This window comes from Eretmochelys imbricata, chromosome 1, assembly GCF_965152235.1.
Source record: "Eretmochelys imbricata isolate rEreImb1 chromosome 1, rEreImb1.hap1, whole genome shotgun sequence".
In the NCBI taxonomy this organism is placed as follows: domain Eukaryota; kingdom Metazoa; phylum Chordata; order Testudines; family Cheloniidae; genus Eretmochelys; species Eretmochelys imbricata.
The window spans coordinates 240,520,922-240,540,600 of NC_135572.1; the positions used below are offsets into that span (position 1 = coordinate 240,520,922).

The following is a 19,679-nucleotide window of genomic DNA, read 5'->3' on the forward strand; positions in this document are numbered from 1 at the left end:
TAACTTGTACTGTAAATTTATACAGATCATCTGAAAAAACAAGACTCAGACTGCTCTGCAGATTGTTTTTAGTGCCAGACTAGTGCTTCCCACAGCTCCCATTGTCTGGGAACGGCGAACCGTGGCCACTGGGAGCTGCGGGGGGGGCATGCCTGCAGTTGGTCAACGTAAACAAAATGTCTCACAGCCCGCCAGCAGATTACCCTGATGGGCCGCGTGCCGAAGGGTTGCAATAGAGTTCCTCCCTGCAGAACCAAGAGGAGAAGTTTGTCCTGTGCCTCTGAAGTTATGTTGTCCCTATTTCCCAAAACCACAAACTACTGAAACTTTATAGCAACTTAAAAGAGAGTACCTTAGAGACACACTCTACTCTTAATCAATAGCAACTCTATGTGAGCTCTCCCACACCTCACCAACTGTGGGACAAGGAAGCCCTCACTTTTACCAATACCAAGTGCAATGGCCTAACAAGATTCTACCAACCACAAGAGAGCTCTTGCTGCAGAGACATAGTGTAGTTATCTAGGGGAAGAAGAGTGGAATGCTTTCTTCGTCATCATCACCATCCACCTAAAGCATGAAGTTGCCTTCATGAAGGAGACAGTAACACAGGATATTAGCTTGTTGGAGGTGATATATGAGGGGGGAACCTAGGATTTCATCAACTTCTTCATTGTGGCATGACTTCCCCTTCTGTTATAAACCTGTATTCTCCTCCTACACAGCTGCTGCAGCAACCACAGTTTACTTTAATTCCACTGGGACAGTGACAGGTAGCTTTTCCCGCAACATGGCAGCCTTCTGTCTGATCACGAGAAAAACACAGACAAACCCAGGCAGCCTAAAATACAAAGTCTGTATCTGGAATTCTGAACTTTAATTATGCTTCAGGGTAGATCAAAAGCACATGAGGGAGCTTTCAGTGCACTGCAGTAGGATCTACACAGACACTCAGTGTGTGTCGGGTTAGTGGAGGATAGATTCACACGCCAGCTTGTCGTGAACTACGTGTTCATGTAGATAAGCCCTTAGAAATGTATGGGTAGAGCTATTACTTGATCCAGCAATATTCCTTATTCTTAAATAGGAAATACAGCTAGAATTGGTTAATATTCCCAGTACCAGAATGGAAGATTTTAAGTGTACCTTGGGCCTCTCTGGTTCTCTCAGCATTTTATAGGAGATCTCTCGGGATTCAGTATGATAGATTTCAAATGTCAGGAAGGACCCATAGAGATCATTAGGAAAAGATTCAGTAAGTCTGCTGCTTCAATAAAACAGAGAAGGAATGGGATGTCCCCCATGCACAAGACAATTGCTGAGGATCCCATCAGTAGCTCCAAGCCATAAGGTACGAACCACTGTACTAAGCTTTCCAGTGAAGATACCAATTTTCTCATGACCCTGCTCAGATTATTTCCCCAAAGCCTGGGAGAACAGAATTCCAAACTGGTTACGTTCGTACAGACAACAATTTCTCAAGAAATACTTCACAGTCCTGACATGTACAATAAAACACCAGTCATCTATTCTGGTCCCAAAAAAAGCTTAGTAAAACTTGCTACAACTTGCAGTAAGGAAATTATTTGATTCTCTGAAATCCTTCTTTGCTGAATACCCTTGCATAAATAAAATGAACAGGTCCATCATGAAAGAATTACCAGGTTATGCAGCATTTTGTCACATTTGTTCATTTTACCTTCTTAATATAGACAAAGATAAAGCAAATGATAGAACCCAGTCAAATTTGAGCATACAAATTTCTAAAACACTATGTAATACAAATAATCTCCCACCTTCTTTTAAGACTGAAATGCAAACTTTAATAATGATGCCCCTTTCATGTTCTGGAATATTAATCTTTAAAATGATTTTATTCTGAAATGTACAATTAAAAAAAATCAGAAGTGTGAAGATTTCTCTGTTTCTGTCCTACACAGACATTTGAGGGATTTTTAAAATTATTATTTCCATATTGCAGGCAGCTGACACTAAAAATAAAATCATCATCAAAGCATGATAGGACATACCAAAAAAAGAGCATTGCCTGTTTGGAATGAATATGCATAGCACAGGAAATACCTTTGGCAATCCAATGTCTGTTGTTCTCGTTTTTTGCCATTTTGACAGTTTGTAGCTACTAGTGATGGAGCAGAGAGCAACAAGGATGCAAATCTGAATTTAAAAGGCTACTCTTGCAGCAGAAATTGCAACAAAGATGACATACCAATATTTTATTTTTGTCACAGTCCTAAAAATAAGAGTACTAATTTACACTGTATTAGAAAGTTTCCAGGACCATGGGCCGGCGGAGAAATAAATAAAATGAAAACAGTCTGTGAAGCGATGAAAAGGCTAGAGCAGCCTAAGTGAAATGTACACACTTACATAACTCACTGATTTCAAGGAGAGTGACTGTGTTATGTAAGCACCTGACAGGGTCATTTACTTTTTGCTCACTATGTAGTTTTTAAAGAGTGCTCCCAAGGGCGGTTTTATTTTTCAAACAATATCTTGGACCAGAGATGATTTGGGGAGAAAAATAAAAAATAAGACTTTACGGCCAGCATTGCAATACAAACAGGACGGGATCTAATCGCACAAACAGAACACCGCTTCAAGGAAAAAGGATTTTCATTGTTTAAACAAATTTTAAAAGACACCTGTACTCACTGTGTACCATCTGTGCTACAAGTAAATTAAGAACCTGGGCCTGCATTCCTTTGTGGACCTCAAACTCCCATTGAGATCAATGAGCATTTGACGTAAGAAGGAATACAGAATTAGACTCAAAGAATGTACAGTAAATTGGTCAGGAGCAGCCCTTATTACAAAACGTACTATTCTACAACAATAGGCCAAAACCAAGCTACTTGAATTGCTTTTAGCTTCGACATTTCCCAAAGAATTTGTCAGCGTTTCATTAAAATTTATTACCATTTTCCAACCACCTCTAGTCCACAATGCTACATTAACATGGTTGTAAACTGAAGTGTTCTGGACTACCACTGCTAAACACTGTGGTTAGGTAGGGGTTTTCCCAATATACAGGGACTGCTCTATTACAAAAACTGGGCACTGTTTCACCAGAGTCTAAGCACCCTCAGCTCCGTCCCGTGAAGTCACTGAGAGCTGGTGGCTTGAAGGAAGGTAGTAAGAAAGGAAAGAAAGAAAGGGGGTTGTGCTAATCTGGAATTAAATGGATTTTCAACAGCCAGTAGTATTTAGCACAGTCAGCCTCCATCCAACGCTTAATGCCCCTTTTAAATTGATCTTTTAAAATGAGAACCAATCAAGATCAGGGATGCTGCTTCCAACAGTAATTTCATAATTATGCAGAGTGAATTCCATGAAAGCTACTTATTTCTCTGTTCCATAACACTGTGTGTAAGGACTTGTCTCTTGTTTGGCCTTCATGTTATCAATGGAACAAGTAGCATCTTTAAGGTCTCTGCAAATCCATAAATATTTTCCCCTTCTCTTTTTTCTTTTTGGAGAATATGGAAATTAAAACGAAGAGGATCCCCCATGCCCTTCCTTATGGTCCTTAAGCAGAGGACTGGAGTAAAGGGGCCTCACATTGTTCTAGCTGCATTCTCAATACACCATTTTTATGAAGAAACCAGAGCTGTAGAAACTCTTCTGGCATGGCATGGAACCCAGAATCAGGCAACACATTGTCATAGTAATGATGGCTGATAAACCTTCCATGCAGGTCCACTGAAAAAGGCCAGAAGCCATAGATGGTTACTTCTTCGCACAGACCTAGGGCTGCGCTGACAAGGAAGAGACCTGTTGAAAGCCGCTTGGCATGGATTCCTTTGCTCTTCCAAAACTTGCCAATGTCACGGAGGAAGTTGGGATTGGCAAAGAGCACCGTCTGGTTGGCACCAAAGTCCTCCAGGGTGTAGTAAACCCGTAGGGATGGCTCTGTCCCTGTCTTCATAGAGAAGGCTGGCATATAGACGTAGCTATGGTTATAGACTTTAACACTATCCACAAAGGTTTTTCTAGACCAAAGCAGATTCTGGAATCTGTGAAAACAAAACAAAGGCATGGGGGTTACATATTTTCCTGTTCATTTCAGAATCCAGCTCAAAACTAACCTCCCTGTATTTTCAACTATGCATGGATTTTCTCTAGCCAACCATGTGGACTGTTTCTGCCATCGTGTCTACCCATTCCCTATGCTTGTTAACACTGGTCTCCTCTGTCCCTTTCTCCAATGCCATCTGGACCTGTCTTCCTGCATCTTTCCTCTCCAACTCTTCACTTCTTTTCAAATCTCATGTGAAAATGTACCTTTTCTCTCCTTGTGCCTCTGAATTTCTCTGTCCCTCTGCTATTATTGTTTAGGTCCAGGAGAAAGAATGGGCTTGCAGTTGAGGCACTGGACTGTGACTCAGGAGAGCAGAGTTTGGTTCTTAGCTCTGCTAAAGACTAGACTTCCTGTGTGACTCTGGACAAATCACTGAGGGTGTGTCTACACTGCAGTAAAGAACCTGTGGCACCGAGTTTCAAAGCCCAGGCGAATTGACTCAGGCTCACAGGGATTGGGTTGCAGGGCTAAAAATTGCAATGTCAGTGTTCAGGCTCAGGCTATAGTCTGGGCTCGGAGATCCTCCCCCCTTTTGGGGTTTCAGAGCCAGGCTCCAGCTTGAGCCCAAACAGTGACACCTCAATTTTTAGTCTCCGTAACCTGAGGCCCATGAGCCCGAGTCAGCTGACCTGGGCCAGCCATGGCCATGTTGAAGTGTAGATGTACTCCCAACCTCTGTACCTTAATTCCTCCTCTGTAACATAGGATACTTCTGTACCTCCAGGGCTTGGTAATGAAAAATCCATTATTGTTTGGGAGACACTCAGGTACTACAGTAATGAGAGACATAAGTCAGGTATAGGTATAACTGAAATATGAAAAGCATTTTGGGATAGGGTTTATACAAAATAAATGAAAATTAAGCAAGTGTATTGTAGCAATGGGTTGTACCTGTTTAGAGAAAAATTAGATCCAGTCAAATTTTTTTTTTACCCTGTGAAAACTGACAAATTTTACTGAAATTTTTAGCAGAAAGTTTTAACATTTCACTGAAAATGTTTTGGTTTTTCAGCTGAATTGCCAACAACTGAAGAGTTTTCAGTCTTCTAAGGGCAGCAGGGAGTGAGGATTTTTCAGGAAAACAAATATTTTCCTTTTATCCAAAACCCAATTTTCTGTCTGAAAACTTTTGGACAGAGAATTTTTTTTTTACCAGCCCTAGTAAAAATCCTTGTTGTTCTGGCTCCTTAATAGTGATTAAAATTAAATTAAAAGGATCTCATTCAGATTCTACAGCAACAGCAGTAAGAAATATTTATATAACCAAAATGCATATATAAAGCCACAATCCATCATTTGTTTCTGTTATAACTTTATGATTGCTTAAATATGGTGTTAGAGGTTAACACTGCTGCTAATTCTGTTTCCGGAACTACAAGGACTCTTAAGACCTGGCACTTGGCAAAAACAAGTTGCATGGAAGCCAATGTGTTGTTTAGGATAAATGGCACCACAGACCAAACAGACTGAGCTAAACTCAGAATTAATATACAAGATGGAGCAATGTTGTTAAGTGGGTTTACAGGTAGTTTATATTTCTAGATTACAAGTTAAGGAGCCAGAAAAATGTACAAGTTAAAGTAAAAAGACTCCTGTTAGCAACTACCAAGATGGTTTAAAATGGTGTAGATTTTTTTTTCTGCTAAACGGCTCCTCTGACCTCTTGACATGTAAATTACATCAGGTTAGACTTTTAAACAACTGACAAACACTTATTGATGAGTAAGGTTCACATTACTTTTGACTTCCACCCATGGTATCTAGTCCAAGGTAGTATTCTTTGATGAAAAGTAACCTCTCTATACGGAGGAATTAAATACTTCCAGAGATGCAAGATGAAGTGACTCTGGCAGGAAATTCTAGGTTAGTTTCGGATACACGCTTCCACTCGCCACGGTGCACAGTGGCAAAGTACCATTGTTTGACACTGAAATGCTCTATTGAGGCATCCTGACAGGTCAGAGACTTTTCATGGATGATATTCAGGACCCAGTGGACAAACCTATTTAATTACAGGAGTCATTTGCTTGGTGTGGGAGTTTGGACTGCACTGCTAGGGTTTGCATATGTCTTGCCTTCTGCATGAATTCTGATTGCCTCAGGACAGAGTAAATTATTTTCTGCACAGACATCAGAGAAAGCATCCCTATTATTAGCTCCTTTTCTAATAGTTGAGTTATTTTCTCTCTCACACACAAGCACCCTATATACATAAACGTTATTGCTGATATTTTCTCAGAGACAGAATTTATATTGTCTTCTCTCTACCACTTATAGCACCCTACCCCTCTCAAACACTGAGCAGTCTTAAAAGTGTTACATTATATAGGAATGACATATAAGGTCCAATTTAATACTGGCATTGTATAAGAGTCCAAACAGCAGAAAAACTAGGATTTCTGGTTACTCTTCCCCACTCTGCCACTGATATACTGCAAATCGTAATCTTTGTGCCTGAAAGATGGGTGTAAAAACATTTCCTTCACAGGGGTCTTAAGAGATCTAATTTTGTGTAAACAGTTTTGAAATGAGAGGCACTACATGAGCATACAAAAATAAAAATAAAAACCTCATTGGTCTGAGTATGAAACTAGCTGACCTGGAGCAGTTGATTAACAGCTCCTATCAGATAGGGCTACCTAAACATGATAGATCATCCATGGGCACCAACATTGTGAGTGCACTTGAGCCTAATTCTAAAAGGAAATCACTTTCTTTTGAGCATTTACCGCCTAGTTATTTGTCTAGCAATGGGGTTAAGCACAACCAAAATAGACAAATAGGACAATAAATTCATTGCATAGTATATTGCATTTGGCAGCCTCTGATAAAGCTTATTGCATTTGGCAGACACTGATAAAGCATGTGAAGGTCAGCCATGACTGCAGTGTACTGGCAGAGGAGTGCAAAGGGGAGTTGCATTTCCCTTTACAGGCTGATGCACACAATAATGATTTGTAGAAGCCAGTACTCCAGTGCTATTCGTTCTTTGTTTTCACAAGTAAAGTGCAAGCCTCCCTGAATGAGGGGTTCACCCGCTACCCATGTGGAAAAGCAAGAATCCTGGCCAGTTCTGGAACATTTAGGCTGATACATTTTGAGGCAAAACAATAATAAATAATAATAATAATTCTCCTCACAAGCACAAGCTAATGTTGGTAGCTGTGCAAACCCCAATACCCCAGTGCGAGCTTTGGGAGGCATTGCATACTGTCCACCCAGGATGCAGGGGGAACACCACCTCCTGCTACAACCTCAAAGGGGCAGAGTGTGTGCTTCCCTCCTCCACTGACCAGCTCTGCTGCCCATTGCAGAGGGAGGGGTAGGGACATGTCTTCTCCCTGCTCCTTTCAGGGATTCTAGCAGCACCACTGCTGCTAACCTAGTACAGGCATTGAGCTCAGGTGAGCACAAGAATGCATTTGTGTCCAGCCCCTGAACACCTATGAGGAACTGGCCACACATTCTGGCCCTCTCCATCAAAACTGTACCAGATACAATAGGGGCAAAAAGGTTGGCAAATGCAGACTGAGACCCCTGATGCTGGTATGAACAAATGGCTGCATTGGTTACCGCTGCAACACTTTGATCTCACAAAGCAGGACCAGCTAAGGATTAGCTTATTTCCCAACCAGCTCTGCAGCTCCTCCCCTTACACAGCCACCCACTGTTGTTACTTTCTCCTCAAATGGTAGCTCTAACTTCAGCCACAAAAAGGTAAAACATCCTATCAGAAGCTGGAGATACAGCTGTACCAGTGGTAGGGGTGAGCTTCCACACACCCCCTCCCCCAAGTATGATTCAGCACTGAACAAGAGCAACCGCTTCTGGGGTCAGCAGATTTTTCAATCTCCATACAAATTCAATTCTTGACTCCTCTGCTGGAATTTCTATATGGATGGAACCCCTGCAGAAAATATTGCTGATTATGGAGGCAATTCTTATGCTATGTGGACATCTGTCTACTAGGAACTGAAGTGACCGCAACTACCTCATTTCACACAGACCATTTAACAGCCACCAGATGGTAGTGACTCTGGACCTAATGCCGCTTTCCTTGCGAATGCAATATCCCCATGTACTGAGCTCTGTGTTTGCAGGAAATGTGAAACTGGGTTCTTTCAATCTCTGTCAACCTGAGCTAGATTTAAAATGATGAACTAAAGGTGACAGGTTCATTACCAATGCCTTCAACCAGCTAACCACCATCCTACCAGCAGTCCTGCTCAATCAATCAGAGTCACAAAGGTCAGAAATGGAAAAGACTAATTAGATCATTCAGTCCAACTCTCTGCCAGTATAGGAGATTATTGCACGCAGCCCATTTCCCACCATTCATCCCACTTTGGTTTTGAATAACGAATAACTAAGCGCATAGAGCCATGCTTTGACCTTTTGCAGTGTGCACATGTACACACAACTGTATACTTACATACACATAAAGAGGGCCTAACATTTATGTACAGTAGTAGCCAGATTCTGCAGGGTAGTGAGCATCTCCTGAAGACAATGAGAGTTAAGAGTGACTTGCAAAACAAGCCCTAGTACCTGGACTATATTGAGTGGAAGCAGGAAGACTGCTTTCACCAGAATTCTATCATCTCTTAATAGGTTTGAGACAGTTCACTTGCGGGATGTATTAGCTCTTGGTTGTGACCGTGAACAAGATTGCTTCTTCAGTGAAAGTTCTCCAGTCAGCAACACATGGCAAGTGTCAACTCATAGGGACAGACTCTGAGTTGGTGCACATCACTATAGAGTCACTGAAGACACAGGAGTTATGGTGATGTGCACCGGCTGTGGGGCACCCTAAGTATTGTGCTCTCTGACTATTGATGTCAATGCATCTAGGGGGAGCAGCAGAGAATGACATATCAATATGAGATCACAACTTTGTACTGACCGGACCCCCGGGACTCCCACTCGCTATCCAACCACTCCCTGACTGCCCCAACCCCTATCCACACCCCTGCTCCTGGATAGGTTCTCTGGGACTCCCACGCCTATCCAACTGCCCCTGTTCCCTGTGCCTTGACTGCCTCCTGGGAACCCCTGCCCCTTATCCAACCCTCTGCCCCTGGCCCCCTTACCATGCCGCTCAGAGCAGCATGTCTGGCAGCCGCGCCACCTGGCCAGAGCCAGACACGCTGCCGCACTGCCCTGCACGAGCACGCAGCCCCACTGCCCAGAGCGCTGCAGAAGGGTGACAACGGGGGAGGGGCAGGGGGCTAGCCACCCCACCTGAGAGCTTGGGGCTGGGCTGGGCAAGACGGTCCCGCGGGCCGGATGTGGCCCGCTGGCTGTAGTTTGCCCACCTCTGTCCTAACCCCTTGCCAATGATGAGTGGCCTTTACAGACTGCAGTCTGCCCCAGTGAGTGGAGGCTAGGTGATAACTGGCAGTAGCTAATGAGGCAAGGGGGCTTTAGAGGGTTGGGGGTTCCCCTGGGAGGGGAGACCCAGAGTGTGGGGGTATTGCAGGGGCAGAACCCTGAGGTAAAGGGCACCGGGGTGTGGGAGGGACATGGAGAGGCCTGAGGCAGGCGAGGAACTGGCCTGTAAGCGTGCTCCGTATGCTGGAAAAGAGCTAATTCCCAGATGATCAGCAGGAGGTGCCGCGCCAGTGAGTCTCACTTCGCTACACAGATATTTTAAGAAAATGACATTACGTCATGGGGTGGGGAGGGGAGGGGTATCTCCCGGAATAGCTTCAGTCAGAGTTGGCAACCCTAGTGGGAGCTCCAGAAAGCATTGGTTGCAAAGTGGCTTTAAGCCACCTTTATGCTTCTCTGATCCTGAGCTAACTGGCTTGAAGTCTTCTCTGAATGACACCATTAGGATAGCTAGGGATCACTGATACACAGGATAGCCACTGCCATGCTCACTGACTCACCTCGCCACCCTGAGCTATGCCCCCTATACTGGCTGCTGGGAGAGATTGCGGGGCAGGAACAATTCTGATAGCATTATGCTTCTTAAGCATCTTCCAATGGTAGTTATGTTGGCTGCACAGCCTGTCACAGCAGAGCAGGACAAATAGCACAAAGGTAGCTGAGTATCAGGACAGTAGACTTGACTGTTAGCATTTCATTCAACAGGAACAGTCCAAAATACATCTTAAAATAGTGATGCATTTGGGGTTCTTGCAGTACCTTACTGAAGTTCCCTTTTGTTTTACATACAAGGATGTGGTATGGGGAGTGGCGCATTAGCCACTGGGCCAGCAGGGCCCGTGCCGAGGGCCCCAGCCAATTGGGGGACCCCGGAAAAATGGGCATCCCAGCACCTTGACCTATTCCTCCCACCCGGTGCTCCTGCTGGGGAGCGGGGCCAGAGCACAGGGGCTTGCAAGGAGCGACGGGCAGAGCAGAGCAAGCCCCTGTGCCCTGACTCTGCTCCCCAGCAGGAGCGCCGAGCAGGCAGAGCAGGGCAAGCCCTCCCGCCCCACTCCCATGTCCCCTGCAGGAGCGCCGGGGGAGGGGGGAGGAGAAGAGAGCGACTGCAAGCAGAAGGGGTGAGGAGGGGCCCCCACTTGCTCTGAACCAGGGCCCCACAAAACCCTAATCTGCCTCTGGGTGTGAGAGGGGAACAGAGGCATTTTTACATGATTAAACTCTGTCTCGAAGCCAGCTTTGTCTTGCTCGACCGCTGCCAGGCCAACACGCTGCAGTTACACTCAGTGGCTGCTTTGTATTGTCAGAGCAGTGCAAAGAACCCTGAGCATTCTGATCAATCCGTCCCTTAACTTGCAACACTAACAGAGTGGGGATTGTTAGTTAGAAAATGCAGGACCTTTCTTCACCCTCCCCCCCAACTGACAAAGAAAGTCCTAGAAACTTAATATTTTTAAAACATTAAAGCATTTTTCATAATGCAAAATCAAGTCAGAAAATGTTATAGTTACAATTCAGGGCTAGTGTAAATCAGCCTGACTTCTCTGGAGCTACACGGATTTATATACGCTGAGGATCTGGCCCTCAGTCTATAATTACAAGATCCAAGTTATTTTAGGGATATTCATAAGTATCTAAAATTGTAGAACACACTCTACTACATTATATTATCTGAGAAGCAATTTGTGGACATGTACTAAAAGCCTGTACCATAACGCATGCACACAAAGGAGTGTTCATTCAATGTTAACATTTACAATTCCTGAATGCTGGGTGTTTAACTAGACAGAAGAAATGTGAATTGGCAATGACAGAACTGAAGGCATGAAGTGAGGAAAAATATAGGGGCCATCACAAGGAAGCTCCAACAGGAAGAAAGCATTTCTTTTCACCAGCTACATCCACTTCCATCTGCTGTTTAATGAAAGAAACTAGGATTGTAGCTTCAAAGGCATAAACAATTTGCATCAGGTAGTATTAGTTTGCTTAATGACTCCCAATTCAAAAATCTAGTGAGTCAGGAAAATGGTCTATTCAATGCGTGCCAGATGTTCCACTGGGTTATTTCTCATGCCTTTCTCTGCAGTTTTAGGTGCTAACGTACTAAGTAAGCAAAGTACTAAGCAAAGCAGGTATCCAAAAATTGCAGCTGCAGTACACCACCAGAACCAATCAGGAGATCAGCAATTTCTTCTTAAAGGTGACCTGCAAGCTGTTTACACAAAATTCCTTCACCTGCAGCATATGCCCTGAAGCTCCCCAACAGCCAGGAGAACAGAACATTTATGTCATTATTGGTTTAAAACTATTTTCTCTTTATATCTCATAATGTTCAAACCTCAGCCCAACCCTTGACTCCCACCCCGCTGCAACACGCACCTTAGATGTGTGCTAAACTCAATGGTTTCAGCTGGCAGGGGTTTGTGCAAACCTTGTGTTTGGTTTTGACCTGCACCACATCATGCCACTTAATTTCAAGCTTCAAAGCCAAAGGCAGGCAAAATTGTCTTCACTACTACCACGTTTCATATGGTATCCATATCAAACCATGAATGAGCCCATAACTGCTTTGAAATCACAGGGAACTTGGGCTGAGCTTTGCACAGTATTGAGTAAGACACTGAGAGTTTTGCAGAGTATAATCTGTTAGGTAGCACAGCAATGGTGTCACATCAGCAATAGGTTTCTGCTGAGAGAACAATCCCCTTATAGTCTGGTGAAAGTGCTCAGGTAAAGAGTTTTGAAATTCTAAAAAAACAAAGATTTTTTAAAACTTTAATTATTGCACATGCTTTGAGGTATGAAATTCTAACAGGCTACATTATACCATTGTCTTACTCAGTCAAGTAAGACCTCTCTGCGTTCCCATGCTGAGCCTGCCAGGGATCTTAGGTCCAAGCCTGATACACAGCCCTGCCCCTGCTCTCCAGATCCTCCTCCCAGCAAGCAACTGGGCAGGAAATGAGCAGGGAGGGGTGAGTAGACAGAGCACTGACTAGGCCAATGCTGCTCTCTGGACAGGAACAAGGAGGGAGAGTAAGCTGTTCCCTTTGAAGGGCTGCAGTAACTTATTTCACTCGGGAGCAAGAGAGGAATTCTGACTCTCTGAGTAAAAATTAATCCCAGCACTCTTGAGGCAGAGCAATTACTTGACACCCCTAGAGGCCCAATCTAACCCAATATGGTATGGTCCTTCCATATAGATGACTTTCTGTCAGTCATTCATACCTTTCCAAAGCACTGAAGTTTTTCAGGTTTGGTCTCAGCCTGAACTTTAGTTCCCCTCCTCCCTTGGGTAAATCTGCACAAAATCCATAGTAGCCACTTTTCATTTACAATGCTGAGAAAGACAAAAATACCTTCTTCCACAACCAAATTTTGAAACCTCTAAACTGAATAGTCCTCAGCAAGGAGTGGATGCTTTTCTACATTTGAAAAATACTGATGCTAAAATACCAAAGCAAACCAAAAATTTGCATTTGCACAGTAGACAGTTTTAAGTCTCTGCTACGCCTCCTAAATATGGGGCAAAATTTTCAAAACTGAGAACACACTGAGTAACTTCAGTGCATAAGAGTAGTTTAAATCATACAACAAGGGGATGGGTCAATTCCACATTTTCCTTTACACTAATCCAGCTCCTTCATTGGCATAAGAACCATAAGCACGTGTATTGCTATTTATTCATTAGGTGACAGATGACTGGTTGCTACTACTAGTGAGGTAAATGCTAACAAAGAGATGATGTAAAAATTAATAGGATCCTTCTAGTGTACTTTCCGCTCATATTCTCTTTGTGACCAACTGGACATAATTTGATTATTCAAGAAAACAAAACAGTGTTTAATCAATTTCTCCACCCACCTACTCTGCCTGTAGAGAATTACCATTGTTAATTTATTTACTACTGGCAGCATTCAGTGAGTGGGCTTAATTTCCACTTGTTATTTCTTACTGAAGGAATTCTTCCATGAGAACTACCTACACTCCCCTCCATTAATCTGCACTATGCAAAATAACACTGATTTTTTTCAGCTCATTCTGTTTTTTCTTAGTGCAGATTTGTTCAGCACCAGTGGAACGATGGCATTTGCCAGGTTTCAGTTTTCTTCTGCAACAAAAAAAGCTATTATGAATAAAGACTGGTCAGAGTACCAGCAAATCAGCTTAGCTATTTAATCTTATCCAAGGGTATGCATATATCTTTGGTCTGGAAATCTCAGTGATCTCAAGATTTCCAGCATCTGTGCTTTCAGCCAAGCCAGAAATAGGAGAATAGTATTTTCTGAGGTATTTTGGTGGTACTTCTCCACATTCTAATCTAATTCTATTTAGGTTCTTATCTCTGAGGTGTCTGAGCACAATCTAGACCCTGATGAAACCAAACTTTCACAGACCTGGTTGAGCTTTGTGCAAAAAAGTTCATGTGAGTCATTATGTTATTCAAACCAATACACTCATAACAAAATGCTTTGGCTTTCCATATAGCCTGTGTAACCTATAGTAGTCACCCGATAAAAGTCAATATTTGTTACCTGTTACCATAGAGTGATATTTGAGATGCCACAGTTTTTTCTCTTGTATTTAAAAAAGAAAATAATTATAGTACTGTCACTGTTCACTCACCTTAACTTTTTAATCATAATCACATTCTGTTTATTTTATGAATGGCTGCATCTAAGTTTATAATGGTACCATGATACCAGTTCTGTTATCATATAAATACTGAGACTGGGTATCAACTTGTCCATAAAACGAAACTGCTAAGCCACAGAGACTCCCTAACTAGCACTGTGGTACCAGAGGACAATATTATCGTAATGTTATTTATGATAAGGAGGATGCTGGCCCTCTCTCTGTTTGGAGAATTTTTATTTTTTGAACAAAATTTTGTCTTTGTGTATGTTTGCTATTGGTTGCTGACTTTTCTGCCTTTTTAAGGTCCATTTGAATTTAAAATGCAAAATCCCAGGCCAGTCACACTTATAAAATATTTCCTCCACAGAAGTAAAGGACCAACCTCTTCATCTTTAATAGTACTTCATTCAAACTGCTGTTCCAATCCATGGCACCGCAACACTTGCTACAAAACCGGTCACTCCAGAAGTAATAGCAAGGAGGCATTCAGATATATATGGATCGATAGGGATCAGGGTCATGCTGATCAACCGCCATGGACACAGGACTTAGGTGAGTGAACATGATACCAGCATTTAGAGTTGATGTTCCCAGAACCAATATGATTTTAGACACTTTCTTTCTGTAGAAGGTATCCCATAAGGATGTACGAAGTCTAATATCCCATAAGGATGACACTATGTCTATAGCACTGATATATGCCATGTACACTCCCTATGAACAACAATATACCACTAACTATACATTATTCTGTAATGCTTTACCCAAAATGTCAAGATAGCAAAGATACTAACTTAATCATTATTTATCAATGTTACTTACATAAAACCAAAGCAGGATAGTAAAGGCCTGTCAGTCAGGTTGGGGATAACTAAAGTGTTCAGCTGATACTGTAGGAGCATCTTGTAAGTCATTCATGATGGAAAATAACTCAGTGAAACAGTAATTAAACAAAACAATTCTTATCTGTCATTCAGGATTACAGGAAAGCTCACTACATAGGCATGGGAGGAAGGCACAGTGCTCTCAGTGGAAAGTTTTGTTCCAAGTATCCTGAGTAACCTCTAAGTATAAGCAATACAATATACCTCTAACCACTGCTCTTGAGAACACTGTTTGCAACAGAGCCTGGAAGATGTTAAAGTGAACATAAGAATGGCCATACTGGGTCAGACCAAAGGTCCATCTAGCCCAGTATCCTGTCTGACTGTGGTCAATGCTAGGTGCTTCGGAAGGAATGAACAGAACAGGTAATCATGAAGTGATCCATCCCTTCTCACCCATTCCCAGCTTCTGGCAAACAGAGGCTAGGGAAACTATCCCTGTCCGTCCTGGCTAATAGCCACTGATGGACCTATCCTCCATTAATTTATTCTTTTTTGAACTCTGTTATAGTCTTGTCCTTCACAACATCCTCTAGCAAAGAGTTCCACAGGTTGACTGTGTGTTGTGTGAAGAAATACTTCCTTTTGTTTGTTTTAAACCTGCTGTCTATTAATTTCATTTGGTGACCCCTAGTTCTTGTGTTATGAGAAGGAGTAATTAACATGTCCTTATTTACTTTCCCCACACCAGTCATGGTTTTATAAACTTCGACCATATCCCCCCAGTCTCTTTTCCAAGTTGGAAAGTCCCAGTCTTATTAATCTCTCGTCAGATGGCAGCTGTTCCATACCCCTAATAATTTTTGTTGCCCTTTTCTGTACCTTTTCCAATTCCAATATATCTTATCTGAGATGGGGCGACCACATCTGCACGAAGTATTCAAAATGTGGGCAGACCATGGTTTTATATACGGGCAATACGATATTTTCTGTCTTATCTATCCCTTTCCTAATGATTCCCAACATTCTATTAGCTTTTTTGACTGCCGCTGCACATTGAGTGGATGTTGTCGGAGAACTATCCACAATCACTCCAAGATCACTTTCGTGAATGGTAACAGCTAATTGAGACCCCATCATTTTATATGTATAGTTGGGACATTTTCCAAAGTAAAAAAATATTTTACCTCTGCCTTTACTCTATCAAATGCTTTTTCTGGCATGAATCAAGGCAAAGCTAGAGAGGTTTGCTCATGTTATGGTGCACCCAAGATGGAATTATAGCCTGAAAAGTGCAATTCTACCCAAAAAAGTGAGTGTACATGAAAACAGTAACTTATTATTCAACAGACTGGCTATATTCAGAGCCATAGCTACTGATTTTAAGGACAAAGTTAAGTTTTTATTGCTTGCTTACTCCTGTTGGCCCTGAAAATCACACATCTAAGAGGGAGAGCACTGGATTCTATTACACTTTGTGCATCATCAACATTACTGATAAGGGATTGATCTAGCTCCCATTGACATCACTGAGCACTGGACCAGACTGTCGCTGCAATCAGTTATGTCTGTTGAAGGGAATCGGAAGAGAGCAAAAATGACCAATCCACTCTTTATGTCCTTGAAATTCATTGTGTTTTAAATATCCAACAGTGACGGACAATGTTATATTGAGATGGGTGAAGGTGTCTAGCAGGCAACACAGCATTGTGATTTGGAAGGGAAAATAAGCAGCATGCTAGTGATATTTCCAGGTGGTATTAAATTTGGATAAATGTCTCTAGGAAAGAGAAATAATACAAAGGCACCTAAAGAGTTTAGAAATATGAGCAAAAATTAACAATTGTGAAAAAGCTCTGTCCTGGTCTCCGTGGGTCCTGCTTTTCCTGGCGGATTTTGCTAGCCTCAGAGGCTTACTGTGACCCTCCACATAACCCTTCTCTCTCTAGAGATAAGGGTCACAGTCTACTGAGCCATTTTCATCATAAGCCAGCGAGGGAGATGAGGAGAAGCTATCCTCCCTTGCACAGTCTCTGTTGTTTCTTAGTCTCAGTGATTAATCAGGGGCGGGGGGGGGAGGGTGGGCAAAGGGGGGAGCCCAGGCCCGCCCTCTACTCCGGGCTCCAGCCCAGGGACCCTAATAATATCAGCTATGGTAGCTGACCTTTTAGAAACATGACATGTACAATTCCGTGGGCTACTTCCCCACAGTAGCCCCCACTTCCTCAAGCTCCACTTCACCCTTACCTCAGGGCCTCCTTCCTTTTGTCTGATATGGTGTGTACTACTCAGCCTCTCCAACAGCACAACTTCCTCCCACAGCTCCTGACATCCACCCCCACCTGACTAACTGGGACGCTTTTAACTAGTTTCAGCCAGTCCCTGATTGGCTTCAGGTGTCTCACTCAACCTAGCATTCTCCCTGCCTTCTGGAAAGTTCTTAATTGGCCCCAGGTGTCTTAATTGACCTGGAAGCAGCTGCCATTTCACTTATCCTGGTACCAGGGATTTGTTTAGCCTGGAACTAATATATCTATCTCCCACTACTTTTCTATAGCCATCTGGCCTTGCCCCGTCACATATCCTCCCCCCCTACTCAGCACCATAGAGTTGGGCAACTTGAGATGCCAGGCAGTATGCTCGTGACAGACCATCAGTGTTGCCATGGTGGCATCCAGCCCTGTGCCGTATGTGGAACTGGAATGGTTGGAGGGATAAGAACCACCTGGTGACCCTTGCATTCTTTTCCTTATTCCGCTGCATCCACTGGAGGGATGCATGGTCCGTCATAAGAGTAAATAGCTGGCCTAAGAGGTAATAACGCAGTGTCTCCATAGCCCATTTGACAGCAAGGCATTCTCTCTCGACTACTGCGTATTTCTGTTCTCTTGGGAGAAGCCTGCTTAGGTAGAGGACTGTGTGTTCCTCTTCTCCCACCATTTGCGACAGAACCGCCCCCAACCCCACCTCAGAAGCATCTGTTTGTAAAATAAATTCCTTGTTAAAGTCCAGGGCTATGAGTATGGGGTCATTACAGAGGGCCGTCCGAAGGTCTGTGAATGCCCCCTCTGCTGCGTCGGTCCACTTTACCATGTCTGGACCTCGGGCCTTCACCAGGTCCGTTAGGGGACTTGCCCTAGTGGCCAAGTGGGGAATAAAACGTCGATAGTAGCCTACCATGCCTAGGAAAGTGCAGACTTGCTTCTTTTGGGTTGGCCGGGGCCAGTTTTGAATTGCCTCTAGCTTGTTCATTTGGGGCTTCACTATGCCCCTTCCCAAAATATATCCCAGGTACCTAGCCTCTGCTAGTCCTAGGGGGCATTTAGCGGGATTAGCAGTGAGGCCAGTCCGCCTTAAGGTGTGCGGTACTGCCTCAACTTTCTCCAAGTGGGTTCCCCAGTCTGGCGTATGGATGACGACATCATCTAGGTATGCAGCTGCATAACTAGCATGGGGGCGCAGCAGCTTATCCATGAGGCACTGGAATGTGGCCGGGGCCCCATGTAGCCCAAAAGGGAGGACGGTGTACTGGAATAGCCCGTCCAGGGTGGAGAACGCTGTCTTTTCTTTATCTTCTTTGGTCAAAGGAATCTGCCAGTACCCTTTTGTCAGATCGGGCACTACCCAGTCAGTCAACCAGTTCATTGATGCGTGGTATGGGGTATGCATCAAACTGGGATATTTCATTCAGTCAGCGAAAGTCATTACAGAATCTCATGGTACCGTCAGGTTTAGGCACTAGAACAATTGGACTGGACCACTGACTGTAAGATTCTTCAATAACCCCTAATTCTAACATTTTCTTTACTTCGGCCTTGATTTCTTCTCTTTTGACTGCTGGGATTCGGTAGGGTCTCAGTGTTACCTTGGCTCTGGGGATCGTGCGGATATGGTGATAGGTCTCAGTCGTCCGCCCTGGTTTTGAAGAGAACACATCTCTGTTGCGATTAATCATGTTGGCTGCCTCGACCTTTTGGATCGGTGTCAAGTTGGATGATATCCTCACTTGCTCGTGTAAGTTATCCTCCTGGGGAAGGGTCTTCTGGATGACTAAGCATGCCTCTCGATTGTGCCAAGGTTTTAGAAGATGGATGTGGTAAACTTGCTCCAGTTTCCAGCGGCCTGGCTGCTGCACCTTATAGTTCACCTCTCCCACGGCTTCGATTACTTCATAGGGTCCCTGCCACTGGGACAACAGTTTACTTTCTGCTGTGGACACCAGTACCATCACCCGATCCCTTGGTTGGAACCATCGAAGCTTCGCTTGGCGATTATAATGGGTTCGTTGGGTCTCCTGTGCTCTCTCCAAGTGTTCCCGTACAATGGGCGTAACTCGGGCTATCCGATCTCTCATCTGCAGTACATGCTCAACTATGTTCCTTCCGGGATTTGGCTCCTCTTCCCAGGCTTCTCTGGCTCTATCCAATATGCCCCGGGCATGGCGCCCATATATTAGTTCAAATGGAGAGAAACCCGTGGAGGCTTGTGGAACCTCCCGGATGGCGAAGGTGAGGTAAGGCAATAGGGTATCCCACGCTTTCCCATCCTGGCTCACCACTTTCCTGATCATGGCCTTGAGGGTCCTATTGAACCTTTCCACAAGGCCATCTGTTTGCGGGTGGTATACAAAGGTCTGTAGGGTTTGTACATGGAGCAACAAACAGAGATCTTTCATCAACTTGGACACGAAAGGTGTCCCTTGATCAGTCAATATCTCCTTGGGTAGC

General features: G+C 43.7%; 1 protein-coding gene across 1 annotated transcript in view; it reads right to left on the reverse strand.

Moving 5' to 3' along the window:
* Positions 1–3,547: 3,547 nt before the first annotated feature.
* Positions 3,548–19,679, reverse strand: part of ST8SIA1 (ST8 alpha-N-acetyl-neuraminide alpha-2,8-sialyltransferase 1) — a 159,786-nt gene continuing 143,654 nt past the window's right edge. The window contains exon 5 of the mRNA XM_077807471.1: positions 3,548–4,034. Within this exon, the coding sequence (XP_077663597.1) occupies positions 3,548–4,034 (487 nt within the window). The remainder of the gene's footprint in view (positions 4,035–19,679) is intronic.